Source organism: Akebia trifoliata, chromosome 3 (assembly GCF_017979445.1).
Source record: "Akebia trifoliata isolate Shusen 1 chromosome 3, ASM1797944v1, whole genome shotgun sequence".
NCBI lineage: Eukaryota > Viridiplantae > Streptophyta > Magnoliopsida > Ranunculales > Lardizabalaceae > Akebia > Akebia trifoliata.
In genome coordinates this window covers 31,739,220-31,753,733 of record NC_141377.1, presented here as the reverse complement: position 1 = coordinate 31,753,733, position 14,514 = coordinate 31,739,220, and the positions used below count along the sequence as shown (strand labels likewise).

General features: G+C 35.4%; 1 protein-coding gene and 1 long non-coding RNA gene across 2 annotated transcripts; one reads left to right on the top strand and one right to left on the bottom strand.

Annotated features, from left to right (window-relative positions):
- The first annotated feature begins 1,823 nt into the window (after positions 1–1,823).
- Positions 1,824–3,902, top strand: LOC147406393 (uncharacterized). Its single transcript, XR_015176443.1, has 5 exons — positions 1,824–1,992; positions 2,097–2,235; positions 2,785–2,880; positions 3,486–3,698; positions 3,854–3,902. It is a non-coding gene; the product is annotated as an uncharacterized LOC147406393 (long non-coding RNA).
- Positions 3,903–4,175: 273 nt separating this feature from the next.
- LOC147406392 (disease resistance protein SUMM2-like) lies at positions 4,176–4,877 on the bottom strand. The gene has a single exon (XM_086432540.1). The coding sequence runs from the start codon at positions 4,875–4,877 to the stop codon at positions 4,176–4,178; it is 702 nt and encodes a 233-aa protein (XP_086288666.1).
- Between the last annotated feature and the right edge of the window lie 9,637 nt (positions 4,878–14,514).

Sequence of the window (14,514 nt, the reverse complement as noted above, 5' to 3'; positions counted from 1 at the left end):
ATTCTAGGATTTTTCTTTTCGAAATGATTCAATGAAAGATGTTTATATGCATAATAAAAAACATTGAATAATTGCATAATCATTAGGTACGTGTTTTCCTCCGACCCTAACCCAATCACAACCCTTATGGGTCGAAGCTGAGCAACTTGACATGCTTCGAAGGGATCAATGTTCGCTCAATTATCTTGATCTTAGAGGTTGTTGTTGAGGGAGATAAGCAGAGAGAAGCACCAAAGAGAATCAAGAAACAAAAAGAAGAAATAATGAAGAACAGAAAGTGTAGATGGGGTGATACTTAGGTCATGCAAGAGAGTTAAGAACTTTTTTATATCAGTTGTTATTACCACTCAATTTATTAATAGATCACACAATGTGAAATAAAGTTCCCTTCTAACCGAAATGTATAGTGCTGCCTAACGTTTGTGATGTAGGAAGATAATAATGCTCCCTCTTTCAAAACCTCATCGTGGCATGTTAAAATCCGCTTTAGTGTATGATAAGAGCGTCAAAATGTATGTGTTGTGTCATCTCATACGCCATCAAGCCCCACTCATTCTAGCACATTATTGCTAAAAACAATCTACACCGACGGGATTTAGCGACGGCAAAATTGTATCCGTCGGTGTAGAGGACTTATAGCGACGGATTAAAAAAATTTCGTCGCAATAGAGTTTATTTCTCGATTTTTTTTCCCCTCTCCTTACGTTTTCCTTCATTTTTTTTTTCCATCACCTTTTGTTTTCCTTTTGTTTTCCCTCTCCTTTTGTTTTTCCCTCCAACCAAACGAACTGTTTGCCTCTGTCGAACTTGAGAGAAAAAATACATTTCTCTCTGTGGAGAACGAACTCTCGATCTCCGTTTTGATCCGAAAAGATCGACCTGACGAGGAAAGATTAGGGACGATCTGAAGAGAGAGCTCATTAGGGACGATCTGAAGAGAGATCTGAAGAGGGACGAAGATTTGATCCGAAGAGATCTGATGATGACTTAAAACAGATCCGAAGGGATGAAGAAAGAGCTGATTAGGGACGAAGAGAGAGCTGATTAGGGACGATCCGAAGAGAGAGCTGAAGAGGAACGAAGATTTGATCCGAAGAGTTCTGATGATGACTTAAAACAGATCGATTCGTTCAACAATTTCAGATTTTCGACTAGAGGTCTAGGGTTTCTCATCGATCAAATCAAGGTAAATCTATCTTTGTGTTTTATTTTATTTTCCTAGTTGATTCCACAAAACCTAATCGAAATTTGCTTCTTCAACAGGTGCTGTTGCTGCGAGAGTTTTCTATTTCGATCATCAGGTATATATCGATTAACTGTCTACCTTTTCATATTTGAGCATTATTATATGGCTTCTACAATTGCTAGATTATTTGTTTATGACGTTTCAAATTGCACAACATGCTTAGATCTATGATGATGTTAACTATCGACTTCGTCCGATTAGAAATTAGTCTCTAATACGATCCATAGTATTGAAATTGGTCTCTAATACGATCCACTTAGAATTTAAAACAAACCAAGATGATGAGAGTTTGTGAAGTTTTTTTTTTGTTTTTCATCATTTATTTTAGTGTTGTTTGCTGAATTTTTGTTAGTGTATCCATGCTTGGATTAGGTTGGGATATGTCCATTAATAATGAATATATAGGTGGTTGGGAGGTCAATGTTTTTTTTTTAGGCAAAAGGAAAGATTTGTATTGAAATAAAACAAGATAGATAGAGCTACAAAAGTCAAGATGAACTCAACCAATATAAGAAAAAGAAGAATAAGGTTCCCCCTAAATATCATGTTTTGGTCCTGATATTTTAATGTTTTTATGTTTGTTATCATTCAAGGAAATCTCTTAATGTCTTGCTTTGACAGCGTGTGAACGTCTTATCCTCTTGGAATATGATTTGGATGAATTAAGAGATTACAGTGTTCTACTTTATCACTGTGGATTTTACAAGGAATCTCTGCAGTACCTCAAATCGTATCAGGCCTCAAGGGTAAAATTTTCTTAAATTGAATTGAATTGAAGATTATTTTCTGTGATACAGAAAGAACTTGCAACCTTTTTAAAGATAAATGAAAGTTTCATTTTCACTGTCAGAAATCTATCAGACAAAGGAGATCTTCCAATAAAGTCAGAGACTTGGAGGACTATGCAGTTGAGGAATTGATGAATCGTCTTAACCTCATTTCGATGGAAGATGGTTGGAGCAAGCCCTCATATTTTAGAAGTTTTTTGGGTAACTTCTCTGAACCATGGTAGTGTAGTAAGGAATCAAAGCTTGATTGTTGTAAATTGGAAAGGCTGGGAATGGTGCATGCTAAAGATGCAAATTGTGCTGTATGTTTTTATTTAATCCAGTGCTGACCAAGCAATTGTATTTGAAATATGAATTAATATGAGAGATGTACAGAGCCTCAAGAAAATCAAAATTAGTAGCTAGAGAGAGGGTGCGCACATATTTGCATTAGTTAGTTAGTTCTTGAAGCAACAAATAACTATTTAGAAATAGCAGACTGCCTCCTTGAGTTTGGAAACTAAAGTGATCTACACGTAAATTAAATTTTACTCTTCTTATGTGTGGGGTGGGCTTGGAATTTTGGATATAGCTCTTACTGCAGTCTTCTATGAGAAACTAACAAGAAATAACTGAAATCTATCTTTAATTATAATTTTAGTTCCAAATATTCTTTGTATGTTCTATCTTCTGGAATTTCAATTTGTGTCTCATATCTGTTTCCACAAATGTTGATTGACTTCTTTCTTGAAATTCCTTGTGGTTTTGTAGATTGATGCTCGTGTTGGTAATGTAAATGATCTTGCTTTCTCTCATCCAAACAAACTACTGTGCGTTGTAATGCCTGAAGATCACAAAGCTATCAAGGTTGGTTTTGTTGTTCAATTACCTATGATGGGGTGCTAAGCCTTGGTATCTCAATTATTAATGCTTGAGCATGTGCAAGCATGGGATGCAGTCACTGGTGCTAGGCAGTACACTTTCGAAGGTCATGAAGCACGTGTGCTTTTCATATGTCCACACTACGTGGAATATGAAATATAAACCATTGGCATGTCTTCCTCACATTGAATGAAACCGAAGACTTCATATGGGTTTTCACCTGTGATTGTGTTGAGTTGTAGAAGCCAGTGAGGGGGGCCTTTTGTGGTTAGAGAAAGGAGATGGTTGAGATTAGTATGGTAGGTGGTGGTGTTAGTGAATTCAGATGAGTCTGAATATGTGAGGGGGGCCTTTTGTGGTTAGAGAAAGGAGATGGTTGAGATTAGTATGGTAGGTGGTGGTGTTAGTGAATTTAGAAGAGTCTGAATATGTGTAAGATGTAGTTTGCTTTTGTGGGTTTATAGGTAAAAAGTAAGAAAGAGAGACAGAGAAGAAGAAAGCTTGATTGATTTGGCTGATGAACTCTTCATCAGCCACACCTCCAATTATTATTATTGTTTGACTGTCACCACTCCATTTATGATCTGCAGGTCCAAAACAACGATTACAAAAAGAAAGTTCATCGGGCAGTACACTTTCGAAGTTGCCAAGTCTCCACTTACTGAGCAAAAGCTGAAAGTTTTATACTTGAAGGAGGAATTGAAAGGAAAGATCAAGTCAATCAGGGAAACCATGCGGTCCTCCACAGCATTGGCTTTTAAAGATGAACTAAAGGCAAGAAAACGGGTTCTTCAAAGGCTAGGGTAATAATAGTTCCCTATTTTTATTTTTAAAGATAAACAATAGCCATTTATTATAATCAATAATGGTTCTCTATGTCGAAATTTTGATTTAATGTTCCAGCTTATTTTATTCAAAGAATGATTTTAAAAATGCTTAGGGTGCTATTAATTTGCAGATATGTTACAAGTGATGATGTTGTGGAATTGAAGGGGAAGTTTGCTTGCAGATCAGTAGTGCCAATGAGTTGACCCTGACGGAACTCATGTTCAATGGGGTTTTGTGTGGCAGGAGAAGCTTCAGGATTCCCAAAAACCCGGGAAGAACTTGGTTGCCAAGGTTCAGCTTGAGAGCAATGTAATTATCGAACTACCTTTTTATTTTGTTAATTAAGATTTTGGTTTAAATAGCTTCGTAGCTTCCATATCTTGGATAGGGTACCAGATTACCGGGTTCATTAATATAGTAGTGAACCGCGAACTGGTACAAACCGAACCAGCTCATAGTGGGTTCATAAAAAACAACAAATGAATCCTTTTGAAGTCTGGAGAGCTGGACACAGTCACCATTATAACTTTCTTGAAGAGTTGCCTTCCTTGGAGTTCATTGTTTAGTTTGTGTACAAGGGTCGACTTCCCTATACCACCCATCCCGTAAATCCCGATGGATCTGATGCGCTCATTACTTAATGCCTTCATGACCTTATTCATGGTCAAATCCCTGGATGGCAATCCATCTACTTGATGGGTTCGCACTTGTACGACAGTTGGAGGAGCTGGATCATGAGAAACAATACTGAAATTTCCCTTTGCTGGGAGTTCATCGACAACAGGTAACATCTGCAGTGCTTGTTTGCTTAACCTGCGACGCGATGTCCAATCTGGACACAATCCCTTGAAACATCTCTTGTTCTCCCTCACTTGGTCATCTAAACTCATAAAGTTCTCCCTAGCAGTGTCAACCTCTTGCAACCAGTTAAGCACTTCTTGATCGATTTCTTCCAATTTCCTGCGTGCCTCATCTACCGAGTTTTGCACATCATTTCTCTTTGCACTCAGACGACTCACTTGGTTCCTGAGCTTCTCAACGTTCTTATCAAAATTTATAAGATAAGAAATTTGGCGCTTAAGAGGAACAACCAAACACTTGCCTAATTCTGTGACGGGTGTAACCAAGATAGACAAGAGTGCCATGGTGGCCATCTTTGTAGAACACAAACGAACACTAAATTTTGCAAAAGAAAAGAAGACAAGAAAGGTGTGGTGTTCCTCTTAGTGTTCACTCAAAGATGAAGGTGGAAAATTGTGAAGCAGTACCAGAACCAATCTCAATCCTAAACGTAGTGAGACAATAGGTTTCTGGAAGTGGAATTGATGGGTTGGACTGGAGGTGGAAGTGGAATTTGAGGAGAGAATTTAGAGTGGGCTGGGCTGGAGGTGGAAGTGGAATTGATGGGTTGGACTGGAGGTGGAAGTGGAAGTGGAATTTGAGGAGAGAATTTAGAGTGGGCTGGGCTGGAGGTGGAAGTGGAATTTGAGGAGAGAATTTACAGTGGGCTGGGCTGGGCTGCCATATCAAAATTTTTATTTTTAACGAAATAGCATATACCGACGGACTTACAAAGTCTGTCGGTATAACATATAGCGACAGTAAATACCGTCGGTAAATATGTTAACAAGTAATGAAAAAAAAAATTTCCGCACCTTTTTTTTTCTGGAAAATAAGGATATTGCGACGGTAAATTTATTGTGCCGTCGGTAAAACAATTACCGACGCAATCAACTCCGACGAGTGACGACGAAAAAGTGATCCGTCGGTGTAGTATTCTGCGACGGACATATGGAGATTTAGCGACGGATCTAACCGTTGGTGTAAGTCTCTTTTCTAGTAGTGACCACACATGCCCATTCACGCTTGTGCACATATTTGATCCCAAAGCATTGCAAATGAACTGCATCTACCCAAAGTCTTCTAATGCTATGGTCGTCTAGGGATTTAGGAGGTTATTTGTAGCCTTGCGCAACTAGGGTGTATGGGTAAAAAAAATTGAGATCCTTGATTTGTATTTCAAACTACACTCTAAATGAGTCTTTCAAATCGGGGAGTTGCAACGCGTCAGATTACCTAGAATGACAGAACCAAGATAGAAATCACTGTGCACAGTTACATTACGGCGGTGCGAACCGAGGAAATCCCGGATGACTGTAGTTATGTGATTAAGCAAGCAAATGAATAACACAGCCGAGATCCAGGTTTTGTCACTCGGTATCCAACGAGTCAAGGAGATGGATATCCAAGTTCTCTTCTTTCTTTTGATCTCTCTTCCTTCTCTCTTTTCCAGTAGATTCTTTCTTTTCATTTGTTTTTTCTTTGTCTCTCTCTTCTAGTGGATGGGAAGTGGCATTATGTGTCTCGATATAGAGAAGCACTTTCTTTGGTGTTCCGCTCATGAAGCAAGAACTACTACCTAAAGCTTGTCTGCGCAATAGTAGCGAAGGGATTCCCCGGCAGGGAAGCCTGAGCGATGCAAATACAATATCACGACTACAACTGTGTTAGGACCACTACCCCTGTTATAGGATGGAGCTATGCGAGCGTCGTTCAACCCCTTGTCCTAAACGGTACTATAGGATGACCCCTAACATGATTCAAATCTAGGGTATCATCGAGTATAAAAATGATTTGGGCCTTTGATGAAGGTTCAACATTTGATCTGAATTTTAAAAAGATTTGAAACCTAATCTATTTGGTGTATTCAGACCTCTTGACTTTTTCTAGATCTATTCCTATTATTTATATGGGTTAGATAAGGGACGTGTGCACCTAAATATATTTTAAGAGGGTTAGTATAGAGCATAGTTTAAAATCTCATTTCGAGCGACCTCTAGTTCTATATAATAAAACATAACAGTAGGTCCCATTTTATTACACTTGTTTAGGGGATAAATGTCCAATTTGCTACAGTTGTTGGATCCACCCTACTCACATTATTGTTTTTTCTTCACCCCTTCAACTTTATTATCTTTTCTCTCCTCCTTTCATTTTTTTTTTCAATAGTAACCCTCTAATTTTATTATATTTCTCTTTTATCCCCTTTTTCAATAGTACTCATTCTAAGTTTATTATCTTTCCTCTTTTATCCCTTTAATCCCAAAGAGGATGCCTTTGCCCCTTTAATACCTCTCTAACTTTATTATTTTCCATCTTTTACCCCATTAATATCAATTTTTTTTTAACAATACCTATCCAACTCTATTATTTTTCAATTTTACCCCTTTAACCTCAAATAGGATACTCACGTCGTAGGCACAGGCGAACTCTAGTTATATTATAAAACATAGATGTAGGGCCCACTTTGCTATAGTTTAATGGGGGATAAACCTCCATCCAGTTACAATTTTGTGGGATCCTCCTTACACACTTTATTGCCTTTCTCATTCATCCCCTTCAACTTTATTATCTACCATTTTCCCCTTTCTTTTCAATAATATCCCACCAATTTTACTATCTTTTCTCCTTTACCCCCTTTTTCTATAATAATCCTCTAACTTTACTATCATTGCTTTTTTACTCTTTTAACCCACTTCATTGTCTTTCCTCATCTCCCATTTTTTTAACAACACCTTTCTAACTTTATAATTTTTCCTCTTTTACTCCCTTAGCCTCAAAGATTTTCAATAATATCACCTTCAATTTTATTATTTCTTTGTTTTTACCTCTTTAACCTTAAAGAGGATGCTCGTATCATAGGCACGATCGAACTCTAGTATATATATAAAATACAATGATGGATCCACCCAACTACAATTTTATGAGGGATGAACGTCCTTTCTTGCTACATTTGAGTGAGGTGCACACAATCCCCCCTTTTATTTGATCCCCTTCAACTTTATTGTCTTTTCTTTCCTCATCTTCTACTTTTTCAACAATACCCCCTCCAACTTTATACCCCACTAATCAAGTAATGTCTGCCTCTAATCAACAATATTCTCTCTAACATTTCTAGCAAATCAAGAAGTGTCTGCCCACCCTTGTGAATGGGTTTGTTTTAAAGTGGTATACTACGATCCACGAACCCAAATTTGAATTAGGGGAATGACGAACCAAGTAACATAGATTTGGGTTGTGGCCCTAAAAGTAGGTAAGTTGTAATGGGTCTGATTGACATATTAGGACTATCAATGGATTGGGATTGGATCGAATCTGGGATTGATCCAATGTGTATCGGGTCAGAACCTTATCAGATCGGGGTTTTATCGAATCTCAATATTAAAGTCCAAATCCGATCCAGTAACATTTGAATCGGGGCAAACCTGAATTTATATTCTCAGCAAATATATAATATAATCTATATACTTTCTAACATATTATTGGATCGGGGCATGGTTGATCCAGATCCAATGCAATACATTATCAAATCGAAATCTTATCGGATTGGATCTTTATCGGAATCCAAAACATCGATCCAGATCCAAATTTGTTGGATCAGAATGGATCAGTTTTTGAGTTTGATCCAATCCATTGACAGCCCTAGACCAGATGATCCTCCACCACAATGAAATTGAAGTGAGTTACCGGTTGCACTTAAATTCCGTTAGGTTGCATTCATGTCCAGTTCTTTATGATCACAATAAGTTTAGAATACGGACTGATCATGACCCGACCCAACTATGATCCATCAATGTGGCCCCATTATCATCTAAATCTTTAAATGAGTCAGCAGACATGTGCCCTGTCGGATTGGGCTTTAGCTTTTGGTAGGTCGGACCTTTAGGTGCCATTTAAAATCGGTTTGGGTCCAGCACAACTCAGACCTACCCGGACAGAACAAGGCATTGTAATGGTGGTGGGGCCATAATTGTTCTTTTATTTCTTTCAAGAACCAATTAAAATCTGGGAAGATTCTGTCAATCAAGTTGTTCGACCCGTATCCGACCCGGATACACCCTTTTGTGAAGACATTGTAGAACATGAGTTGATGGTGATGGGACCATCATATTTAGCTTCAGCTTTGGTTAACAAACTAAATCTCTGACGATTTGGCTTGGTTAGGTACAATCACGGTCATCATAAAACATCCTGATTTGAAGTAAGGTGAGTCCCAGTTGCCTTATCCAAGTCAGCATTTTTCCAAGCAGAAATACTGAAATAAAATAAATAATCTCACAAAGAGCTGTCAATGGATCGGGTCAAACCAAAAATCCGTTGCAATTCAATAACTTATGACTTGAATTGAGGAATTGAGATCCAAATTTAAGAAAGGCTAGATTGATATTATCTATATTCAAATGTTAAAAATCCAATGTTATAATTATTTGTCATGTTACCAGCCAACAAGTATTGAGTGTAGTGGTGAGGGCCCTTTTCCATAAAGGGAGATGTTTTGAGTTCAAGCCTTTCTGATGGCCACCCACATGGATTTATCATGACTTTCATGGTGTGTGTGATTTGTGGGGGTATTGCATGTACCCAAGAGATTTGGACGAGATATGGTAGTCTAAGAGACCAATTGCCTTGTCCCGCTAGTTGAGTTTACGAGTCTGAACACCACATCATTATATATATAGGGGGGCGTTCGACTCACAATCTTAGGTTCACAAAACACTCACAAAAGTTTTATCCTATGTGGCTTAAAAGTTTCGGATTGGGTTGTTTTTGTGTGGGGATGATCTCTATGGTGAGGAGATCATTTTTAACAAAAATTAGTTGAATCTGAAATTTCTAAGTCCATCAAAAGTGATTTACAAATTTTCGATAAACAATCGACGGTTAAAAAATCTAAAACCGCTTTTAATTAACTTAGAAGTTTTAGATTTGACTGATTTTTGGTAAGGATGGTCTCATCACCATAGAGACCATCCTCACAAAAAATCAGCAAAATCCAAAATTTCTAAGCCACATAGGACAAACATTTTGGTGGCGTTTTGTGAACCTAAGATTGTGAGCCGAAACACCACCTATATACATATATGGGAAATGTTCGGTACCCTACATTTTACCCTATGTGTTTTGTCTTACATGGGTTGGAGATTTTAAAATGGGTTGATTGTTGATGAAGATGATTTCTATGGTGTGGAGATCATACTCACCAAAAATCAGCCCCTTCTAAAACTTCTAGCCCTATGTTTACAAGTTGAATAATTGTGGACCTTTCATTTTTGAAAACCACTTTTGATGGGGTCAAAAGTTTGGAATATGCTGATTTTTGGCGAGGATGATCTCCTCACTATATTAGATCATCCTCACAAAAAATCATCCCATTCCCAAACTTTTGACCTATGTAGGACAAAACATGTATGGCAAAATGTAGGGTGCTGAACATGACCCTATATATATATATATATATATATATATATATATATATATATATTATTTTGACAAAATCCTAGATAATATTTTGGACAAAATTTTGTCTTATACGGCTAAAAAGTTTCTGAATGGGCTGATTTTTTTGTGAGGATGATCTCTATAGTCAGTAGATCATCCTCATAAAAAATCAGCCAATTCTGAAATTTCCAACCCCATGAAAAGTGGTTACAATCTAATGGTAAAAAATTGACGATTCACTATTCTTCAACAAATAAACTAAGGTTAGAAATTTTAGAATTTGCTCATTTTTTGTGAGGGTGATTTTATCATCATAGAGATCATCCTCACAAAAAATCAGTCCATTCCAAAACTTTTAGCCCATATCTTAATAAAATGCTTTGTCTAGAAAGTTGTCTAGGATTTTGTCAAAAGATCGTTACCCCTCCTCCCCTATATATATCTGGGAATGGATCAAGGGACATATGAAAAAACAAATGTAAATACAATGTAACATTAATAAATTTTCAAAATATGGGTTAGAAGTTACAATCTGAAACTTTTAACCCCATTAAAAGTGATTTAGAATGTGGACCGTCAATTTTTTGCCAATAATTTGTAAATCACTTTTGATGGATATAGAAATTTCAGATTGAGCTGATTTTTTGTGAGGATGATCTTCTCATCATAGTGACCATCCTCGCAAAAAATCAACTCAATCCGAAACCTCCAACCCATATTTTGAAAAACCATTGTTTTTACATATGTCCCATGAACCGCCCCTTATATATATATGGTCAGGTTCCATATACACCTAAAGCTACTCATATCTACACAAATCACATCCTTCGTCGGATTAAACATGGATTCAACGGTCGTGATTTAAAGTTTTTTAAAATAGAGCACGTGGGTTATTTTTTCACTTAATATTTTTGATATGTACTATTAACTCCCCACGTCATTATTTTGTATATTTGCTATTACCTCCCCTCGTCATAAACAGGGGATCTTCTTCTTCGTTAGCCATTTTCTTCAAGATGGTGTTGAAATCGTTTCCTGGAAGATCATTTAGGAAGACATGGAATTCTGGTGTCGAACGATTCAAATGGTGGCATATAATGTCAGTGGTATCTATAATCTCCGAGATCAACAATAGGTGTTGGCTCCTGAAGAGCAACCTAAGTCTGCAATCTTCAAACACTGAGGGAAGGTGGAGCTTTAGAGATTTAGTATGGCCTCTTTTATGATGGGTTTCGCCTTGTCTATCACTGTTCTCTGTAAACAAACAAAATGATGCAAATCATTAATTGAGGTAAAAATATGTGTGCGAGAGAAAGTGATACAGAGAGGAGATACTTGAAGTATGGAGTTATTAGTATAGTTGGTTTCGTTGTATTTTTCTCAAGGCTTTGATCTTATTGTGTGCTTTCTTCAAAATGTTTAACTACTCCATAGCTATATCTCCATTGTTGTTAGCTTACACAATTGAAGTGTAAGAACCAATGCGCCATTAAGGTTTCAGTAAGTTTATCCATAAGAAAAAATAGAAGTTGATTAAGTGCAGAATTAATAGATCAAAATGGCAGATTTCGATGGGATTTACTCAATCAATAAATGAAAAATAGAAGGAAATCGATGGCTGTTGGTTGTTGTAAGCAAGAATACAAGTTCAACTTGAAGAAAATGGCTAGGGTTTCAGATGAAGAAGAAGACCCCCTGTTTATGACGTGGCGAGGTAACAACAAATATAAAAAATAAAGATGTGGGGAGGTAATAGTAAATATCAAAAATATTAAGTGAAGAAATAACCCACGTGCTCTATTTTAAAAAACTTTAAATCACGACCGTTGAATCCATATTTAATCCGATGAAGGATGTGATTTGTGTAGATATGAGTAGCTTTAGGTGTATACGGAACATAACCCATATATATATATATATATGTGTGTGTGTGTGTGTGTGTGTGTGTGTGTGTGTGTGGGAAGTGTTTGGAAGCCCTAAATAGAGCTAAACATTGTGTTTAGAAGTTTCAAAATGGGCTGATTTTTTTATGAGGATGATCTTTATGGTGAAGAGGTCATCCTCACAAAAAATTAGCTCATTTCGAAACTTCTAACCCATATTTTGAAAATGTTTGGCACAATATTTATCTCTCTTTAGGGTTAGAAGTTTTAGAATGAGCACATTTTTTTTGTGAGGATGATCTTTATGGTAAAGAGATCATCCTCACCAAAAATTAGTTCATTCTAAAACTTCTAACCCTAGTTTACAAGTTGAAGAATCTGAATTTTCCAAATTTTGTAAACTACTTTTGAGGGGTTAGAAATTTCAAAAGTGACTGATTTTTTGTGAGGATGATCTTTATGATGGGGAGATCATCCTCACAAAAAACCAGCTCATTCTGAAATTTCTATCCCATGTATTGAAAAATGTTTGGCTCTCTTTAGGGCCTTCGAACGCCACCATATATATATATATATATATATATATATATATATATATATAGTGTAATGTTAAAAAAGAAAAAAAATATTGACCAAGTCCACCATTGTTGACTCAAGTCAAGTCAATCACTGTTGACTCAAGTTAATTATTGTTGACTCAAGTCAAGTCAACTCTAGTCAAACAACTTTGACTAAGTCAAATTGACTAAAGTTTTTTTAGGAAATTCTAAAAGAATTAGAATTTTTATAATATCTAGATATTTTTTGAAAATATCAAATATGATATTAGCTAATTTTTGTTTGTTGTTTCACTTTTTACACAAAGAAGGAAAAGAAAAGTAAGAAGAAAAAGGAGGAAGAAAAACAAAGAAGGAAGAGAAAGAAAAGAAGGAAAGAAAGAGAAAAAAAAATGTGGGCCCTTGCAACTCTTTATGATAGTTTAGTAAAAATTTAAGAAAAATATTGCTGATTTTATACTAGTAAAACAGAAATTGTTTTGTTTCTTTTAAAACATTTCTGATTTAGTAATTTTAAATCAAAAGTTATTTTGTAATTATTTTCAACAACATGCAACATACTTTATATATATTTATATTATTATTTTTATGAGTTTATAGTATGCTAATAGTTATTATTTTGTTTGAAAAGAATTATTACATGCTTGTAGTTGATTTTATACGTAATTATACATGTTAAAAATAAAATACAGTAACTATGAAAATTACTGTTTTTGTATAAAATTGACATAACATGTATACTCGCTAGGATGATCAAAATTTGTTATTTTATACGTACGTTATACGTGTTTTATACGTATTTATACGTGTTAAATATAAAATACAACAACTATGAAAGTTGCTGTTTTTATATAATATTTTACTATGTATACTTAGATTGAATGCTCAAAATATTTGTTATTTTATACATATTGTATACGTACTTTATACGTATTTCGTATTTGTCAAAAAGAAAAATACAGCAACTATATGAGTTGCTGTTTTTACACACAATTCATATATTTTGTTCACATTTTTTATAAACATGCATGATTTTTGAATAAGTTAAACTGGTAGACAGTTTACTTTAATCGTTTTAGTGATGGATTTCTAAAAAATATTTCTAATTAAAAAGTTGGATAAGAAAAGTAATTTATTAAAATAAATATGAGAATGAGTTCTCAATTGAATGTCATACTTTTAAAATACCCAGTTGGTAAGATGCTTCGGTGTATACCGTATAAGACACGAAAGAGAGAAAAGATGAGGTGATGCTTCAGTCGTAAACTGTCTAAGACATGAATGAAAGAAATGCTTCAACTAATAGTCGTGTAAGACACGAAAGAAAGAAAAAGAAAAGAGAGATGAGGCTGTACATTTAAGAGTGGACTGGGTATTTAAAACACGTGTATGTTTTATTTTCAATATGTTTTGAACAGAAAATAAATACTTATATGTAGTATTTTAGTGATTTATTAAAGAGATTGTGAAAACCTATAAAGAATAATATGTTGTGACATTTCCGGAATGATGTGTTATTCTATGATAACAATTGCATTATTTGAGTTCTTATGTATTATGAGATGCATAAAAACACAACATCACAACAGGAATCCAAAATTTCTTTTCTATCTTTAATAGAGAACAAGATGTAGATAGTTGTATGATTAATAGAGAATATCGAGGATCACATGCACGCTAGATTGGCATAGATAAAGATGGCTAGTTAATGATCATTAATAGTCTAGAGTAATCAAGAAAGAATGACCTACTTGATTTGGCCCGTTTCTTAAGGCCTTGGTTAACGGACAACCTGAGTCGGAAAACAGTTACCCAAATTGTGGTAGAGGCTGGCCATAGAATCAGGAACTAAATATAGGATTTCACATTGGTGAAGTATTGGAATAATCGTATTTTGATTAAGATGTTCACATCAGTCGTGACCCTCAACTCTCTATTATAATACTCTATTATTTTATGTTATATTATGGACAATTGTTTATTCAGATTTTTAATTGAGTTTCAATTTCCTGCTAGATTTCATGATATCAGTATTATCAAATATGCATGATTTACGAATTCCTAGAATAGTT

Bases quoted from the DNA above. Each gene is read 5' to 3' on its own strand.
- LOC147406392 (XM_086432540.1), bottom strand. From the start codon at position 4,877: ATGGCCACCATGGCACTCTTGTCTATCTTGGTTACACCCGTCACAGAA.